We start from the raw sequence: 20,112 nt of genomic DNA, 5'->3' as shown, positions 1-20,112 counted from the left end.
TGACAATGAATGAAAAGCGATTCAGTTCAACGTCAGAATGGTGAGAGTTGAGGGTAAATTTCAGGCGGTAATATTCCTATGTATCTGCTGCCCCTTTCCTTCTAGGTAGCAGAGATCATGTGTAATGTGCTGTATAAGGAGCCTTGGCATGTTGTACATCTTGTGGATGGTACACACTGCTACCACCGCATTGCAGTGGTAAAGGGAATTAATGTTGAAAGACAAGACTCTTGGTTTTTGTTTAATTATTCACCATCATTTACAAGTGGATGTGGCAAGATTGCAGAGCTTACATCCAATCCACTGTTGTGGGATCACTTAGTTTTGTCTTTCACCTGTTGCTTCCACTGTTTGCATATAAATAGTCCTGTGCTGTAGCCTCATCTACTTGACACTCATTTTTATGAATGCCTGTTGACCCTTGCATGCCCTACTGCACTATTCATTTGAAGCAAAGTTGATCTCCCATCTTCACGCTAACGTTAGAGTCAGGGATATGCTGGGCAGTTGGGTTACAAAGTGTCAAATATAACAATGTGGGAGGTCTAAAGCACTTGTGGATGCCCAGTTTTGAGTTGCTAGGTCTGTTACATTTAGCATGGTGATAGTATCTTCTGGTTGTGTGGCACTAAGTTAGGGAGAACAGCGAATTGTTAGAATGATGTCTGGCAACTTCAAAGGGACTTGGATAAGTTAGCCAAATGGGTGAACACCTGGCAAATGAGTTTCAATGCAGAGAAATGAGAGGTATTGCATTTTGGAGGAAGAAACCTGGAGAGACAATACAAACTCAATGGTATAACTTTGAGGGGAGTACAGGAGCAGGGGTGTTTTGGGGTTCAAGTGCATAATTCTCTGAAGGTAGGCAAGTTGAAACAGTTAAAGGAGGCTTATAAGATCCTTGTGTTTCTAAATAGAAGGTATAGATTATAAAAGCAAGGAAATATGCTGCACTTCTACAAATCATTGTTCAGTCCACATTCGGAGTAGTGTGTTCAGTTTTGGGTATCTAATTTAAGGAAGAATATTAAAAACCTTTGGAGACTGTGCAATGGAGATTTACTAGAATGAGGTCAGGAATATGGGGCTTTTTCCAGATACAAGGAAAGGGCTTATTCTCCTTGGAGCAGAAAAGATTAAGAGGTGACCTTATAACAGGTGATCAAAATTATGAACAATTCTGACTAGATAAAGAAAGGCATTCTAATTCCACTAGACGGTATATCAGTACCTAGGGAGTTACAATTTCAAGATTGTCAGGAAGAGGTCTGGGAGTGAGATGAGGAGAAACTTCATTACTCAAGAGTTAAGATTTGGAGTGCGCTGCCTGGGAGAGTGGTGGAGGCAGATTCCATAGGAAGCTTCAAAAGAGAGCTGGATATATATTTGAAAGTGATTAATTTAGAGGGCTTTGGAGATAGTAGAAGAGAATGGATCCAGGTGGATAGCTATTTTGAGAGCCAGTACAGCCAAATGGCCTCCTGCTGTACTGTAAAATTCTACATTTCAACATGGAGGTATCTTCAGTGTGAAGACACGACTGTCTCTAATAGGAATGTGCAATGGTCACTTCTACAATGTCTTCATGGACAGAGATGGTTAGCTGAGCAGCAGGGTTAAAATACTAAAGCTTTAAAGCCATTTCTTACCTCAAATAGAAGAGAAGTGACAAAGTGCAATGCTGCAAATCCCAGCAGCAAAAATTTAAATTTCACATCAGCGATGAGCATCAACTGCATAATCTGGCAGACGAATTGGAGTGGATAAAGTGTCAGAAATACCATTAGAGTGTACAGCAGAATCAAAGAAAGCAGGAACAACACTGAAAGAAAAGTGCAGAGTGGTGTCAGGCCTTTATTTCAATACTGCACACAATACAACATTAACATAGTACATAATAAAATTTCTTAATGTGTATTTTTTAAAATAAAACTTTACACTGAGCCAGCTGATCTATATGGACACTATCAGGGAATTAAATTTATTTCTTCATGGGGTGAGTGTTGTAATTACTTTTGAAACACTGGTATTTAGCCATCCTCTTAAATCTCAGTAAATTCACATTGCTAGACAGTCCCAGGATTTTGACTCAGCAACAGCATAGCAATCACGACGTGGTTTGAAAGGGTACTCTGCAGGTGAGGATGCTCCCATACATCTGCTGCCCTTCCAGGTGATTTGGTCTCGGATTTGGAAGATTGCTTTGAGGGAGACTTGAGTTGCTGCAGTACATCTTGTATATGGACCACATTGCAGCCACTGTGCACTGGTAGTGGGAATGAATCTTTGGAGAGTTATATATGGTGCTAATCAAGCAGACTGTTTTGTGTTCAACAGTGTTGAGTATTATTGGAGCTGCCTTATCACACCCTGATTAATCCCTTGTAGATGATAGACAGGCTTTGGGGATAAGGTAGTGAGTTACTGCAGAGTTCCTAGACTATGAACTGCTCTTATTGCCAAAGTGTGTGTTTCTGGTCCAACTAACAGAATACATCGCTTGTAATGCAGCTCGGATTTACGTGGACATACCTCATCAGTTTTCTGTTGTCAGCTGATGCTAGTGTTCGAACCGTATGGAAACAGCTGAGCTATAATTCATACCTCTTACAAATTCCTAAACCTCAGACTGTCAGGGCATGGACAGCCATCCAGGAAAACTGGCAGTGATCTAGTCTTACACATTTTATGACAAAGTGCCATCAGCCAAATGAACCAAGCAATTACCTGGACTTTTACACAATATTATGGTATATATGGAGATTAATATTAAAACATCAAGATGTTCAATTTACAAGTTTTTAATCATAATCTTGACAATCTCGTGAGATATAAACCATATGTTGCTCCAAACACTAAGTAAAGAGACAAGTACCATTAGAATAGAGCGGTTTGCGGAAGGGGTGACCCTTGGAAAGTACCGTTGCCAGAATGAGGTACTGGAACCCAGATACACAGAACAAAGCAGTGTTTTCGTAGTTCGGAAGTTTGTTCGAAGAGCTGCCATTTAGAGGAACAAACCTTAAAGAAACAGAAAAACCGAATCTATAAAACTTCATCAGGACAAAACACTGCAATCTGCTACAAACCATGGTCACTTCATAGCAAAAAGCATAGTACTACAAAGCAATCACAAAGGGTGAACTTTTGGTTGCATCAGGTACTTTCATTCAGTATCAATTGGACTTAGGAATAGACCCTGGATCCAACTCCCTCTGACCACTTCTGCAAAGATAAGAAATAAACAAATGCCAGAAAATACAGGAATGACAACAACTACATTTTAATTATGTGACTTTAACGCGTCCCCAAATGGACTTGTCAATTCTGATCATCTCAAACAGAATTCATGCTTTTTTGACCACTGAGGATTAGCCAGCCACTACTACACACAGCTTATAAAGTAACAGGAAAAAAATCGTCAGGTCTGCACCAATCAAAAAACAAGCACCTAACTATTCTAATCCAGTTGTCAGCACTTGGCCCATAGCCTTGTATGTGTTGGCATCACAAGATGTTAGTAGCATCAGGAGGGTTTCTGCCTTTACTATCTTTGCAGGAAGTAAATTCCAGATTCCCATCACCCTCTAGATGAAAAAGATTTCCTTCCATCCTCTCTAAACTAGCTGCGCTTTAACTTAATCCTATGCCCCTGGTCACTGATCCTTCCACCAAGAATCAAAGTTACTTGCTGTCTACCTTAGCTATGTCTTTCATAATTTTATACATCTCACTCACTCACCATTCCCCCCATCTCCTCTGCTCAGAGGAAAACACTCTAGGTCAATCCAATCTCTCTTCACAACTGAAACATCCTGGAAAATCTCTGGTACACCCTCTTTAGTGCAATCACATCCTTCCTATAATGTGAATTCCAGAACCACACACTACACTCAAGTGGTGGCCTAAATCAATATTTTATACTGTTCTAGCACAACATCCTTACCTGTAAACTATACCTCTTAAGAAAGGCACATATACTAAATGATTTCTTAACCACTTCAGCTACCCGTTCTGCTACCTTAAGGGACCGGACATGTTCCTCTGGTCCTCAGTGCTTCTTAGGGTCCCACTGTTCATCATGTATTCCTTTGCCTTGTTTGTCTTGCCCAAGTGCATCACCTCACACTCTGGATTTAATTCCATTTGTTACAAATCAGCCAATCTGACCAGCCCATCTATATCTTTCTGTATTCTCCTCATTGTTTGCCACCCACAATTTTTTTGTACATCCATGAATTCACTGATCATCCTTCCTACATTCGCCCATATGTACACACACACACACACACACACACAACCCAACACTAATCCCTTTTCAACCATCAACCTCTGCTTCCTGCCTCTCAGCCAATGGATTCAATTAGCCAAGTTTCCTTAGATCCATGAGCTCTTTAATAGCAGTCTATGCAAGACCTTATCCAAAGCTTTTCTAAAATCAGAGACAACATCAACTGCATTGCCCTCATCGAAAATCTCACTTCTTCAAAAAATCCAATCAAAATCATGACACCCCATAACAAAATCATGTTGACTATTTTTCATTAATCCCTTCCAATCCAAATGCAGATTTAATTCTGACCCACAGTCTGGCTTCCAATAGTTGCACCACAGCTGAGTTTAGATTGACCTGTAATTTCCTAGTTATCCCTTCCTCCCTTATTGAATAACAGTGCTACATTGGCTATCCTTCAGTTCTCTGGCATCTTTCACATGGGCAGAGGAATTGGAAATTACCGCCAGTACCCCTGTTATTTCTTCCCTTGTCACAGTCAACAGTCTGAGATACTTCTATCTAGCCCTGGATATTTATCTATTTTTAAGCTTGCTAGACTACTTAGAATTTCCTCCCATGTTAATTTCTTTAACTATATCACCATTCCCCTTCCTGATTTCAATATTCTCATCATTCTGCCCACTGGTGAACACCAACACAATGTATTCATTTCATACCTTAAGTCATCCACTCCTCACACATTATCATTATGGTTGTTAATGGACCCTACTTTCCCTAATTGTTCTTTTACAGAGAATGTATTTGTAAAGTAATTAAGGACTTTTCTTTACCTGCCATTATCCTTTCATACCCTATTATAGCTTTCCTAATTTATCTTGAGAGTTCTGGCTGCACATGCTACATTCCTAAGGTTTCTGTTGTTTTGAATCCTCGGTGCCTGACATAAGCCTCCCTTCTTTTCACTCATTCTTGTTCGTCCTTCGATATCCAAGGTTTGCCGGATTTATTGGTTCCATCCTTTATATTTATCGGAACACATTGGTCTCGTAATCTCTTATTTTCCTCTAGATTGTGTCCCACTGCTCTGACACAGGTTTGGCCAAAAGTAAGTTCTGGAGAAATTTAGCAAGTCTGACATCACATGTAGGGAAGAAAAGACAGTTAACCTTTCCAAGTCCAGCACTTTGAGAATTTTTCACCACCATTTAGCCCACAGCACACAAACTGATAGACTGAAACAATGTGAGGATTCTCTCATTGCTCAAGTAAAATCAGTGGTACCAGCAGAACAGTGAATTGTGTCATTTTTGGAAAAGTCACAGGGCAACCTGTCCTCGCTCTACTTGAACACTCTCATACACACCTCAACAATAGTCAATGGACATTGAGCAGAAGTGAAAATCTCAGATAATTCTCCCCCCAACAACCTTCTAATAGCCCCAGTCGCATCCCAGGTTTAGTCATTTAAATCAGTCCCAAACAGAGAAATACAGAATTTAGGAACATTCTTTATGGCTCACTATTTCACAGCCTTATTTAAAATTTAGTAAATTACAACTTCTTTAAGAGAATAGCTGTAGATCTTGAGTTAACAGTGACACACTTACCAGGTCTGAGCAGTAGTGACTGTGTAGGTGAGGACCTGAATCAGTATAACCAGCAAGGTCTGTAATAGCAGGCTGCCGAGGATTGAAACATTAATCAGACTCCCCACAGGCCTTTGTGCCACTAGCTCTTTTGCAGGCCCCGTTCGACCCATGAGGACGGCCACACTCGTTGTGATAACCAGGTCAAAGTACAGGTACTGCCAATCGCCCAAGTTCGAGTTGATCTGCATTTAAATTTTTTTTTCTTTAAATCACTTTAGAACAGAATTAGATTTTTTTAGAAAATTAGGATAAATGAAACCAAATGTTTGAAGAAACTGAACCCCTGTTAAAGAAAGAAAGCTTAAAAACTACAATCAGTATCATTGGTCTTTGCTGCAAGCTGATCCTGTAGGTCAGGAGATGCTACACCGACTAAGTGGTCAGATGTGGTAGAAGTCAGAGCAGAAAAGGATCAGGTTTGGGAGCATGGTCAACTAGGCAAGGCACTGGGAGACAAAGAAGAAGATGAGCAAAACAATTCAAAGGAAAGTGTTTCTTATTTTTAATCTATCTCCTTTGGAATCTTTCCACATCTAATACCGCCTACTGCACAAAACAGCTGAAGATTTACCTGTAGTTCCACGTTTTTGCTGTTTCATAACAATGTGCAGGGATATTGAAGTGGCCCAATTTCCTGTCCCCTGGTGCAATGTGTGCACCATCTTCTCACAATGTATCAGCCATGACCAGGTGGGCTGTTTTGAGAATAAATCCCATCCTCTCCAATGTACAGGACCCAGTACTGATTAAGTGCTGTACTACCTAGCTTCCTCCTTATTCTCACTGCAGCCAGTCTGCTCACAAGGAAATAAGACTAAAAAAACCCTCTAGTGTACAGTATTTTGGATGCCTAGTATACTTACTGTGTATAATATTAACACAGAAACAAACTGGATCATGCTGTACATGGCCATGTATTTGAAAACTCCAAACGATGTGACAAGAGAGGCTCGTCCTTCCCTGAAAGGAATGGAGGAAGCTTGTTTTACAATGGAACTGGGAGATAGGTATTATAATTTTAAGAGGTAGATATAAATTTATTCAATGTGAGAAGACACACACAGCTAAGTTCACAATAACAGTTATCATGCAGTATGGTAATAGTACTCAGCAGCACCCGTTGTCACCCACTATCCTAGCTTGTGTTTTGGTTACTAACACCATCTCAAAATTGGTGATTTTGCAAGAGTGGCACCTCACAAAAAGTTCCACTAGAACTTCCAGGAACTCACCGAATCACCATTGGTACACACTCAATGTTGTCTATTCTTGAAGTGAACGGGGATGCCACAGAGGCCTCAGCTTCTGAGAGAGAGATTCCTGCATCTGCAGCTTTCAAAGCCCCACAGTCATTGGCTCCATCTCCACACATTCCTACACTGTATCTGGATAAATAGAATGAACATAAAATCAGGAGTTTACAATGTCACAGAAAAATACACAATTCATTGTGGTTTGATTCTTAAACACTAAAGTACAAAATGACGTATCTAGAATTTTATAACCATTCACTTGAACTTTAATCTCCAAGAAACAACCTAATAATGTTAACAGTTAGTGGTAATGTGCATCGCAGATTACACCACACAACAGGAAGCAGTCAAGTAGTCAGTTTGGAAATCCCATTGTAATAGTCATTCTCCCCAAAGTACTTACTTCAGGATAAAATTATTTATTCATTCCACAGCTGCAAACTGCTTCAGAGCGGAAAGTTCACAGGACAATTCCCTGGCATGAATTTACGTTTGATTTTGAAAGACCTCTTTGGCTTAATTTAAGATTCAAATTGCAGCATTTGAAAACTGGGAGTGACCTAAATTATATTAGTGCCCAGCCACTATACACTGGCAACTTTAAAGGCTCAGCAAGTTTGCTCATCAGTAACTGAGCTCACAGAATAGGAAGGCTCATGGTTCCATCCCTGATTTATACTGTGGCAAGTAGGTACACAACTGGAGCCAAGCTCAGGTAGGAAGGGGCAAAATTAGCTACAGTCCTTGGCTCCTGTCCTTATTGGAAAGTGATTCTGTATGAAGATGATGTTGTTTGCATTGTAACTGTTAAGAGTTACTGGCACAAACACAGGAGATGTTCAGCAGAATGCATATGGAACTGTACACCAGAACATTTAGAAAGAAGGGAGAAAAATATGCTACAAAAGGTATTTTCCCAGGTCCATGCATTATCTTTGGTAAGAAGAACAGGCAGGTGTCCTGGTCCTTGGAATTTACCATTACAGTCTTATATAATTAATAGGGAGTGAGACAGTGCTGTCTTGGCATAACACATCCCAAACCACAGCAGCTCAGAATATTAAGAACAGATTATATACACTACAGTACACCCTCACCAGAAGTGCTGGAGTAACCAATACTGTCGGTTCTACAACAACATGCGTTTCTTTAATGTGAATTGGCTTTAATGCGATTCCAGCCCCATTAGTTTAAATGGTGCGGCTTCTGCACGAGTTTCTTGTAACGCGCGATCACACAAGAACGGACCTATTGAGTTCTTTCAGAACCGACTGTACATGTCGTCTATATTTATTCTAACCATTTAATTGTTAACTTACTCCAACTTCTGTAAACTCTCCACTAGCTGTGTCTTCTGATTTGGAGCCATTCGGGCATAAACAGTACCTCGAATCAGAATCTGGGAATAAGCGTTAAAAAACAAAACAGATTAAAATTTCCACATTAATCCATTATTAAATAGATTCTGGCTTGTATTCCAGCCAGGACTCTAACTACCGTTTTTCAACAGACTGAGCCTTATTTTTAAAATATATCATATTGGATTCAACATAAAACTATTTCTACTTCCCATCGGATGTGTATTCCTCAGATTCACACAGATTTTGTAATAATGAACGCCCAAACTAAGTGTGTGAGAGACATTGCACTTCCCCCCATTGGAGAAATACTGTTCCCTTTTTAAACCAGTTCTATTTATTTTTTTTAAATAGCATAACTGCTCCTCAACAAATTTTGTGCGCACATATACGTAGGAAAGAGCAAGCAGGCTAAAGAGATCACAGATTAACTATCGAAGCAGATTGATTTTCGAAAGTTAACACTGCAAGATTCAGAAACTGAAATCCTGGGGTCACAATTTAATTTAGACTCATTATTACCAAGATCCATGCCAACCCATCCCCACTAATTGTGTTCTCCTCAGTATTAGAAGACTCTTGACCTTTCCCATTACCATTATTACAGATTAACCCTAAGGCCAGAGTAATAAATAACATGCAATTCTCCTCCCAGATTTGCAGGAAATAGGCAGTGAAAATCAGGCTCAAATACTAACCTTTTGTAGGAGATCTGGGAAATAGTCATAAACCACTGCAAACGACTTTCCATTTAGTGCAAAGTGATAGGAAGACTGCTCTAGAAAATTATTCCCAGATTGTTGCTGCTGGAAAAAATTATAACATAAATTACTTAAAAATAAACACCAAAGCTTTGGCCAAGTCTGACCAGAAGAGAGGCCATGTACAAATACATGACCAGTATATGGAAAAACCAACTGCACCATCCCCGACTGCTTCCTTCCCCAGTCAATTCAGTGTTATTAAATATATAAAAGAGTCCACCATTGCAATAAAAAAGACCAAAATAGAGCAAATGCTAGAAATCTAAAGTGCAACATGAAAATGCTGAAAATACTGAACATTTCTGGTATAAGTTTTGGAGAGAAACAGATTTCAAAATTTCACATTGATGACCTGTCAGACCTGATGCACCACTTCTAATATTTCAGCTCTTACCATAATATTGCCATTAAGTTGCCAATGCACTGTCCTGCAGGTTTTTCCTCCTCAGTGCATCTTGCATCAAGAAACAACACTATTATTTCGACTTTTAATAGCAGGACCTCAAAAAAATGTGGTAAAACTCATTTTCCGCAGGGTGTCATGGAACCACAGAATCCCCACAGTGTGGGAACAGGCCATTCAGCCCAATGGGTCCACATCGACCAAGCCTCTGAAGGGCATCCCATCCAGACCCATCTCCTTACCCTATCCCTGCATTTCCCATGGCTAACCTACCTAGCTGGCACATCCCTGAACACTATGGGCAATTTAGCATGGCCAATCCACCTAACCTGTGCATCTTTGGACTCTGGGAGGAATCTGGAGTAACCTGCACAGACAGGGGGAGAATGTGCAAACTCCACACAGGCAGTTGCCCAAGGGTGGAATTGAACCTGGGTGAGATAGCACTGCAAGATAACAAGGAGTGAAGCTGGATGAACACAGCAGGACAAGCAACATCTCAGGCGCACAAAAGCTGATGTTTTGGGCCTAGACCCCTCCGATGAAGGGTCTAGGCCCAAAACGTCAGCTTTTGTGCTCCTGAGATGCTGCTTGGCCTGCTGTGTTCATCCAGCTTCACACTTTGTTATCTTGGATTCTCCAGCATCTGCAGTTCCCATTATCACTGAGACAGCACTGCAAACAACTGAGCCACTCCTTCACTCAGTAGATTCCCTAGGCTGAAGGCGTTGTCTTGAGGAAGTTCAGCAAGTCAGGCTATGCTTTTTGAAGTTTAAAAGAATAGCAAGTGATCTTACTGAAACATAAAAGATTTGAAAGAGCTCCACAGGTAGGTGTTGGAAGGATGATTTGTGAGGGAATCTATATCCAGGTGCACAGTTTAAAACGGGGCATGTTCCATGAGATAGAGACGAGAAGGCGTTCCTTCTCAAAGAAGTCCATTGGTCTTTGGAATTCTTTTCTGTGAAAGCACTGGTAACTGGGTTTTTTAATATATTCAGGGCTGTGTTAGACAGATTCAGATACGTATTAATGAAAAAATGACTGACTTATTTCAACAAGAAATGTTAAACTAAGTTCACAGTGACCTCTTTTGTAGTTCCTTGCTAGGTCCACCAGCGTTACCATTATCAATCCTAAACAATGTTAATAATTTGCATAATTTTACAACCCAGAGAATAGTGTTTCCTGAAGTTCTACCTGACTACCTACCTCCGTTCCATTCTGCTGACCTGGTGCTGGTTCTGATAGCAGGAATTTCACACAAGCAGGTTTATCACGAATGGGCGGGGAAGCATTGGTAAAAATGACTCTATCATTCAAACCCACCATCCCACAATTCCTGGCAACATTGAGAGCTGTTAACATGTTGTCTCCTGGAAGAAGATGACACAAAATTACCGATGGCAAGGATGCAGGGTCAACAATTAGATCCAGAACACCCAAAAGGTCTATAAAGGCAAGCTATTGATCATGCCAAGTTAGCCAAAGCAGGTGAGTAGCCAGGTCTGAAATGGTGCATAATTGAGTGAAACAGTTGAACGATTTTTTTTCTTCAACAAATTGAGCTTAGCGATAAGTAGTACTTTTTGTTGCAATTTGACTTTTAATTTGACAGAAAGAAAACTGGGATTTTGGAAGGATAAACTGCCAATCTAATGACAGTTCTGCGAAGGCAGAAGTTGCAAAATGGGATTCAACTGCATTCCAGAAAGTTCTGTGGTTTTTTGCAAAGCCACTTTGCTTTGTTACAATCTGTGCTATTTTGTGGCAATTTTGCAATTGAACTGTGGGTTAAAGTTGATGGGGAAAGTTCTAAGGAGATGTGAGGGGCAAAGTGTTTTTTTAAACACTGTGGTAGGAGTCTGGAACATGCTGCCTGGGTTGGTGGTGGCAGCAGATACGACAGGGGCACTTGAGACTTCTAGATAAGCACACGAATATACAAGAAATGGAGGGATAGGGCCCAAGGGCACACAGGAGGGAAGAGTTTAATTTGGCCAAAGGGCCTATTCCTGTGGTTAAAAGTTCTATGTTCTATGTGGAGAGTTCCTCTGTACCACAGAGGAAACGGTGAACTAACTTTCACGAACCAACAGGTTTCGCATCAAGCCAAAATAATGCTGCCCATGTTAAAACAGTTCACATCTCACCCAACAGCAGCTTCTGTCTGTTATGCAGACATCAGCATCACTATTACAAGCAAGGTAAGTAACTGGCCAATATTGGTGACTTTGGAAGAACGGGATTTAATAAGTGGGACTACCTACATTATAAGCACCAGAGAGCCGTTGAAGCAAGTTCACACTTGCTACCATCAATTTGATTTGATTTTAATTGAGATATGCATTTTGGAACAATGTGAAAAGTGCTGTATAGTGTTGCCACCTTCCAACGCCATCTTAAAACACAGAAAAATAAACCAAAACATTGAATATAGTGGCGGAAAAATAAAGAAAGCATTCAACCATGGGGATGGTGGCCAGGCACGAATCCCTTGCTGCCACTACCACAATGAAGTTGCCTTGCCATGAGAGTCCTTGCTGCACTTCACTGATGCCGGCAGACATCGCACCAGCCTAAACCCGCCTCCGCCGGTGCCTCCTCCATGAATCTGCGCAGGACGCAGATGCTGCTGGGAACCCAAACTCGCTTCCACAGCAGCAGCTGTGAACACAGCTCTAGGACCATCTCATTGATGGAGAGGTCGCCAGGAGCCCAAACTTGCCCCAGACGCCTTGACCAAGCTCTTCAATGAAAACAACGCACGTCCTCAAACCAAGTCTGAAAATGTCAGCAGCAAGAGTCTATCACACAAGAGTTTGTGAAACTGGGACCAGTTGAAGGAAAGGCCTATTGGTTACATTGCTGAAGAAAGGGTGAGCAATAAAAGCTCTTGCTTCTATGTACTGACTCCAGCTGGGGAGGTGGTGGCACAGTTGTAAAATCACTGGACCACAACCCCTGACAGAACTTAAGCTGTTAATTTTGCAAAATCTGGAATATGAAGCCAGTCCCAATAATGGTTAACCATGAAACTACCAATCATTGTTTAAAAACTCACCTCAAATCACTGATGTCCTTCAGAGAAGGTAATCTGACATCTTTACCTGGTTTGGCTTACAAGTGACTCCAGATTGTAGCTATGTCATCAACTTTTAAACATTAGGGCAATTAAGGATGGACATCTGACACACACACACACAAAATGAGAATTTAAAAAAGCAAACTGCAGAGCTGAGGATTCCCTCGCACAAGACCATGTATGATAACTGTAACCTGAAAATTGATTTGAGGGTAGGATTTAAACTCTACTCTACAAGTCATGAAGTTTCCAAGCTTAGTCTGGATTCACCTGGATGTTCTCTTCGGATCCACTTGGATACTCTCTTCCAGTAGCATTAGTGAAGGAATCAGAGTTAACTTGGCTTTTCTGGACTAGCAGGGTCATTGGTGGGGCAGAAGGGATTCATTAAGAAAACTCTTGCATTCTGATCATTTTCCAAGAGCTTTTGCAGAGATGATGATGTCAACTGAGTACAAATGATGGCCTCAGTGATAAAACATCCTGATTATACCATCTAGACACACAACTGCTACCTGAGTTAGATACCAAACAACTGCGGCCACCTGTGGGACTGTAACCCTGTAAGAAATCAACATCTCCAGCTATGGGAGAAAATCAAGATGATGTGGGGGAAAAGATTGAAAATCATAAAGGAAAAGAAAGAAACAAAATACATGGGCAAGTACTAACAACAAGAACCAATAGAGGGCAGTCTGCGATCAATATAAACCTCAGAAAAAGGTTTCCTTCCCAATGGCCTGGAGCATCTGTGCAACTTCATTACAGCAAATTCCCCACGTGACCCCACATCTCCTACCTGTCACCATAACAGTACGAAAATTGGCTCGATTCAAGCGCTCAATGATGGGCTTCGTTTCTGGCTTCAAGATATTTCGCATGATGAGGAATCCTAGGAATGTCACCTCACTATCCACAAAATTCCTGGTAAAGAAAATACAATTACTGAAGCCTTCAATTCAGACGGACACGGCAGCTCACTGTGCAACACATGTAGGTGGAACCTATTGTCCTAGAGGTTACACCCTGGTTTCAATGTATCTAAATAGTGAAATTAGAGAGGTTAGAGCAATGAAGATTTTGCATAATTGTTGTATTGTTAACAAGAAAGAATTGCCAAGGCTCATGTTACAGAACAGCAAGAGAACAGTGATTAGTTGAGGCCACATATGTGACTTGAAAGGAACAAAAAAAGAGAGAGAGTGAGCTACACCTGAGGTCCTGTGAAAGAAAGCCGGGAAGACAGTGTCCCAAGTCTTAGTTTTAACACAGGGCAGAATGGGGGAAATAAGAGTTCCTTAAACTGAGTCTTTAACAGCAAGGAGGGACAAGGGCCAAGGAGTAGCAGATGGAGTTTAAATTAGATAAATGTGAGATGCGGCATTTTAGAAAGGCAAATCAGGGTGGGACTTATACATCATAATGTTAAGATCCCAGAGTTTTGCTGAACAAAGTGACCATGCAGTGCAGATTCACAGTTCCTTGAAAGTGGAGTCACACAGATAGGATAGTGAAGGCATTTGGTACGCTTGCCTTTACTGATCAGTGCACTGAGTGTAGGAGTTGGGAGGTCATATTGAGGCTCGACAGGACATTGGACACGGTTAGAATACTGTGTGCAATTCTGGTGTCCCTGCTACAGTAAGAATGTTGTGAAACTCAAAAGGGTTCAGAGAAGATTTAAGAGGACGATGCCAGGATTGGAATGTTGGAGCTATAGGCAGAGGCTCGATAGGCTGGGGCTATTTTCCCTGCAGCGCCAGAGACTTAGGGGTGACCTTCCAGAGGTTTATAAAATCATAAGGGGCATGGACAGGGTAAACAGGTAGGGTCTTTTCCCTGGAGTAGGGGAGTCCAAAACTAGAGGGCATAGGTTTAAGGTGAGAAGGGAAAGACTTAAAAGGGACCTAAGGGGCAAATTTTACATGCAGAGGGTGGTGCATGAATGGAATGAGCCTGCCAGAGAAAGTGGTGGAGGTGGGTACAGTTACAATATTTAAAAGGCATCTGGATGGATACGAATAGGAAGGATTTAGAGGAGTATGGACCAAATGCTGGGACTAAATTTATTTAGGACATCCAGTTGGAATGGATGAATTGTACTGAAGGGTCTGTTTCCATGCTGTACATTTCTAATGACTCTAAGAGAGGAAAATTCAGAAAAATGATTACCATAACAATAACTACGCACCTTTCTAGCTTATGCACTGCCTCAAAGGTAATGTCTTCTAGTGTTTTGTATGCAAGTGCCAAAACTCTGTACCCATCTCTGGCATAGTACCTTAACATTTCTGAGAAATCAGCAGGAACTGTAAGTAAAAACAAACAAGTGTATAAGTGAATGGCCTACTTCTGCACCTACAACATATGGACTTATAGGGTGCAAACTTAAGCATCTCCACAGAAATATGCCTCTCATTTCAACCAAAGCATAGAATCCCATGGACCAAACACCTGCTCATTCCACTGACATTTATCACAAATCCATTTTGTTAATTTGTTTTTCCACTTAGCTGATGAGCAGTTGGAACTCATTGCCTGAAGAGTGACAGAGACAGAAACTCACATCACATTTAAGACACTTGGATATTAACTTCATGTGCCATAATCTACAAAGCTTCAGATCAAGAGCTGGAAGCGGGAATAATATTGTATTCAGCTGGTTGAGAAAGAATAGGCCTGGTGTCCTATCAACGTACCTGTGTTTTCACCATTAACTACCACACATACTATGATGAAACTACTTCTCATTACACTTTGTCCAGTGTTTCTTCAAGATTCTGTCACGTTACATATCAGAGCTTCCACCATGTCCTTTGTCCTCAGTTCTGTACCTCCCTACTATACGTAGATGGGACCCCTCTATAAGATTCAAACCTATTTTCCTTACTTCTGCTCTCATCATTTCCCCCACAACTCAGACACAATAAAGCCTCCTGTGGCTTCAGCTTAAACTTAAACCAGCCTTCCACTGAACTGATTGTTATCTCCCACTTCTGCTGCCTCCAAATACGTTCTCTTTCCTCTTCACTCCACTTTTTGATTTGACCATTTTCCCTCATATATGCAGGTTCACTCTTTCACCATCCTTCTCAGCTGCTTCTCCCACAAATGCAGAAGATACAACATGCGTTCTGCCACATCACTGCCCAGGGCCACCAAACATTTCCTTTGAGTGAGCAAACTAATTTACTTGCACTTTCTCCAACCTACCGTACTTTATCTGCTATTTCCTACACTGTTGTGGGACCAAATAGATCAGTTAATCATTTTGCCAAGCACCCCATTTGACCTCAAGTGTAAACTCAAGCTCTGACACTTGTGGCTTTAACTCAAACCCAATTACTCTATGGCCTCTCTAACTCTGCTCGTCAACATTATCTGAATGGAGCACAATGCAAATTCAAGAAATACTTTTCCACTAAGCAATTTGTTTCCTCAGGCTTTAACTGCATTCAAGAATTTCGACCTCAATTACAATGGTCTTTTCTGTTTGACAGGAAACACTGGTAATGCAGATTGATTAGTCACTGTTTTGGTGGGAACAGGTTGTTCCTGGGGGAGTGTTCGCATCAGGTTACTGAGGTATCAGGATAGGGTTGTTATGCAATCTTGGTGTAAAATCTTTTAAGCAATTTAGCTAGAGCGCAGCACGGTGGCACAGTGGTTAGCACTGCTGCCTCAGTGCTAGGGAACGGGATTCGATTCCAGCCTGAGGCGACTGTCTGTATGGAGTTTGCACATTCTTCCCCTGTCTGTGTGGGTTTCCTCCAGGTGTTCCACAATCCTCCCACAGTCCAAAGATGTGCATGTTAGGTGGATTGGCCATGCTAAATTGCCCTATATATTCAGGGAGGTGTAGATTAGGTGGGTTAGAGGGGATGGGTCTGAGTGGGATGCTCTGAAGTTCGGAATGGACTGGTTGGGCCGAAGGGCCCGTTTCCGTACTGTGGGGATTCTAGTTTTCAGCTTCCCTTTCCACTTGCATTCTGACTCATTCTTAACACCTCAGCTACTCTGTGAACTGTTTTGTAAAAACCTTCAAAATCTCTTATTACACAGCTAGTTCTTATCAGTCCAGCCATTTAGTCATTTTCTGCCTTAGCCTTAAGCATACATTCACTGACATGTGTGTATGGGTTCCAGCTTTATTTATATAGTATTCCATCTGTACTTTCTCCCAGATCTAACAAAAGATTGACACAAATGTTAATTTCTCCTTTAACCATCATTAACGGAGTTTTTTTTGGTACCGTGGGTAGCATTCCTGTCTCTGACCCAGAAGTTCAGGATAAAATGGCCAATGAAAATGCATTCACAAACAGGTTGGGTGGTTTCTAAAGTTTTCAATTATACAGTTTCCATTAAGAGATAACAAGGTGTAGAGCTGGATGAACACAGCAGGCCAAGCAGCATCAGACAAGCAGGAAGGCTGACATTTCAGGCCTAGACCCTTCTTCAGAAATGGGGGAGGGGAAGGGGGTTCTGAAATAAAGAGGGTGGGGGGAGAGAGAGACACAGAGGGGGGAGGCGGATGGAAGATGGATGAAAGAGCAGATCCACCTTGTTATCTTAGATTCTCCAGCATTAGCAGTTCCTACTATCACTGAAACAATTTTAACCCCACTGTGAAGCCTCTTCAAGGGATGCCTACCTTGAAGAAGTTAACCTCCTGCCTCCTGAAAGAGTTCAGTGGATCTCTCTCCACCTATTTGCTCCTTTATCCAACTTCCATCTGCCTCCCCGTCTCTCTCTATTTATTTCAGAATCCCCTTTTCCTCCCCCATTTCTGAAGGGTCCAGACCTGAAACATCAGCTTTCCTGCTCCTCTGATGCTGCTTGGCTTGCTGTGTTCATCCAGCTCTACACCCGGTTATTCAGATTCTCCAGCATCAGCAGCCCCTACTATCACTGAATTTGAAACATTCCCTCTTCTTTGGCCCAAAGGTGCTGCCAGACCTGCTGAGTTTCTCTAGCAGAGATAGTAGGAACTGCAGATGCTGGAGAATCTGAAGAGGAGTCTCGGCCCAAAACATCAGCCTTTCGGCTCCTCTGATGCTCCTTGGCCTGCTCTACACCTTGTTATCTCAGTTGCTCTCGCACTTTGATTTTGTTTAAGTATCCTTCCAATACGGTCTAATGGCAAGTAGTGACAATGGGAGAGATTCATGGTCAGCCATGTGATCGAGAGAAAATTGGATCACTCTGGACTAGAACATGCATCCAGTCACAGCATTAATCTCCCTGAGGTTCAGGTGGATGGTCAGCCAGAGTGGATCAGAATGGTGGCAACAGCAGAGATATGACCCTCGCTTCAGTGACGATTGATTCAGAACCTGATTCTCTGCCCTACTAGTGGTGCAGGTTGTGGTGATGAGAGTCAGACGTACCTTCGGGCCGGGAACTCAAGAAACAAGAAAAATAACATTGTTAATTTGGTAACACCATAATGCCTTACTTCAGTAAGCAATCTGGCAACCTTAGAACACATTGATAAATGGAAGAATTCTTAGCAAAATACAGCACCCTCACTGGAATAAAATTCACCAGAGCGGAGAAGAACAAATAGCTCCTATTCCTGGACGTCATGGTAGAGCGCAGGACAAATGGGGAACACCAAACGAAAGTACACAGAAAAGCCACACACGGACCAGGTACTGAACTTCAACAGTAACCATCCCAACACACACACACACACAAAGCTGTGTGTGAACACTATTTAAACGGGCAACAACACACTGCAGCAACACAGAAACACGCCAGGAGGAAGAAGAACACTTCTTCCAGGTTTTCAAGGATAATGGATATCCAAAAAACTGGGTCAGAAGATGCCTACACAAACATCAGGAAGATTCTGTATGCTCCGACACACTCATCACACTACCCTACATCAGGAACACATCGGAACTAACCACAAGACTCCTGTGACCGCTGGGCATCAGAATGGCACACTAGCCCACATCAACCCTACAATAACTACTCACCCAAATTAAAGACCCATTCCCTGCCACGGACAGCACCTATGTCGTCTGCAAGATTCCCTGCAGAGACTGCGAGAAACGCTATATCAGACAAACAGGAAGGAAACTAACAACAAGAGCACATGAACACCTACTGGCTACAAAAAAGACACGACCAATACTCACTCATCTCAACCCACATGGATAAGGAGAACCACCAATTCGACTGGGACAACACCAAAATCCTGGGACAAGCTAAGCAGAGACAGGCACAGGAATTCCTAGAAGCCTGGCAGTCCACGCAGAAAGCTGTTAATAAACACATAGAACTTGACCCCATGTACATTCCACTACAAAGGAAAACCGGAAGTGAGGCAATCCAGCTCAACGGACTCCAGAGTTTAAAATCCAGATGGGAAAACACACCGACGCTTCATCGGAGGCTGCAGTGAGGATGTTACCCAGCACGGTAACGAAACGTCTGCAGAGCAACAAACCAGCTCGGCAAGCCAACCAACCTCAACACCCACAACCCGAGCTACAAATCTACTCCAAAACTTTAGCAAAATACACTCTGTAAAGTTTGAATGGGCCCTGATTTTAAGTGTCAGGTCATATTCATTTTTTGAAAATCTGGCTTCTTAGGAGTAGTAAAATCAGGGCCTATATCACATAAGACAGGAGGAGTTGTTGGGTGTCTGAATGATCAGGGCTTCCTCATTCAGTCCAGTGAGGTGGCTTCCACCATTTTGTTCTCTACACTCACCCCTATCTGAGGTACTTCTACAATTTATCCAGCCAACCAAAAAGGTTATTTGCAATTCATCCTCCTCATGGTCTTTGGTAGACTTTACATACACAGGCCACCATGAAGTAGCTTTCTTCATGAGCAAATTACTTCTGTCCATTTTCTTCTGCACTGAAGAAACTGTCCCTCCATCCCTAAAGCATGGAAGAACATGAAAACCAAAGTACCTCAAATTCTATTTTTTTTTGGGGGGAGGGGGTGAGGAGAAGGAGGAGGAGGAAATCGCCGAACATCAAAAATTTAGGTGGTTGTCAAAGTTTAGAATAGCTAAATCAAAGTTTAAAATGCTAAATGTAACAGATTCTAAACATCTTTAAGTTACTTCATACTTTTAGGATATACAATATTGATCCCAAGCTGAGAGTTATAGTCAGTTACCTGTTTCCTTTATACAGAGACTCGCAATCATCTCAGGTGCTCCCTTCAAATACGCTTCTATTGGCAAATTTCCTGGTTTCTTTACAATCACACTCATTCTCTGAAGTGATGAAGCAAAGGGAAAACGGCGAAGAATCCCCAAATTCATCTCTTGTTTCTGCTGGAGTGGAGAAAACAAGCACGCAGCAAGTTTATGGATTGGGCCTTGTTACTTATT

At 41.8% G+C, this 20,112-nt stretch overlaps 1 protein-coding gene across 7 annotated transcripts in view; it reads right to left on the bottom strand.

The window, feature by feature from the left end:
• The window catches only part of atp13a2 (ATPase cation transporting 13A2), an 89,819-nt gene that overhangs the window by 1,746 nt on the left and 67,961 nt on the right, over window positions 1–20,112 (bottom strand). For 5 of the 7 annotated variants that reach the window (XM_048561453.2, XM_048561455.2, XM_048561456.2 and 2 more), the window contains 11 exons: window positions 19,896–20,055; window positions 14,941–15,058; window positions 13,549–13,673; window positions 10,877–11,040; window positions 9,196–9,303; window positions 8,459–8,538; window positions 7,119–7,271; window positions 6,750–6,846; window positions 5,845–6,068; window positions 2,876–3,021; window positions 1,650–1,822 (listed from right to left, as the gene is read on the bottom strand). In XM_048561453.2, coding sequence (XP_048417410.2) covers window positions 1,650–1,822; window positions 2,876–3,021; window positions 5,845–6,068; window positions 6,750–6,846; window positions 7,119–7,271; window positions 8,459–8,538; window positions 9,196–9,303; window positions 10,877–11,040; window positions 13,549–13,673; window positions 14,941–15,058; window positions 19,896–20,055 — 1,548 coding nt within the window. The remainder of the gene's footprint in view (window positions 1–1,649; window positions 1,823–2,875; window positions 3,022–5,844; window positions 6,069–6,749; window positions 6,847–7,118; window positions 7,272–8,458; window positions 8,539–9,195; window positions 9,304–10,876; window positions 11,041–13,548; window positions 13,674–14,940; window positions 15,059–19,895; window positions 20,056–20,112) is intronic. The other 2 variants (XM_048561452.2, XM_048561451.2) reach the window with 2 other exon arrangements.

Source organism: Stegostoma tigrinum, chromosome 28 (assembly GCF_030684315.1).
Source record: "Stegostoma tigrinum isolate sSteTig4 chromosome 28, sSteTig4.hap1, whole genome shotgun sequence".
NCBI lineage: Eukaryota > Metazoa > Chordata > Chondrichthyes > Orectolobiformes > Stegostomatidae > Stegostoma > Stegostoma tigrinum.
The sequence above is the reverse complement of the archived record's forward strand: the minus strand, read 5'-3'. Positions and strand labels throughout refer to the sequence as shown.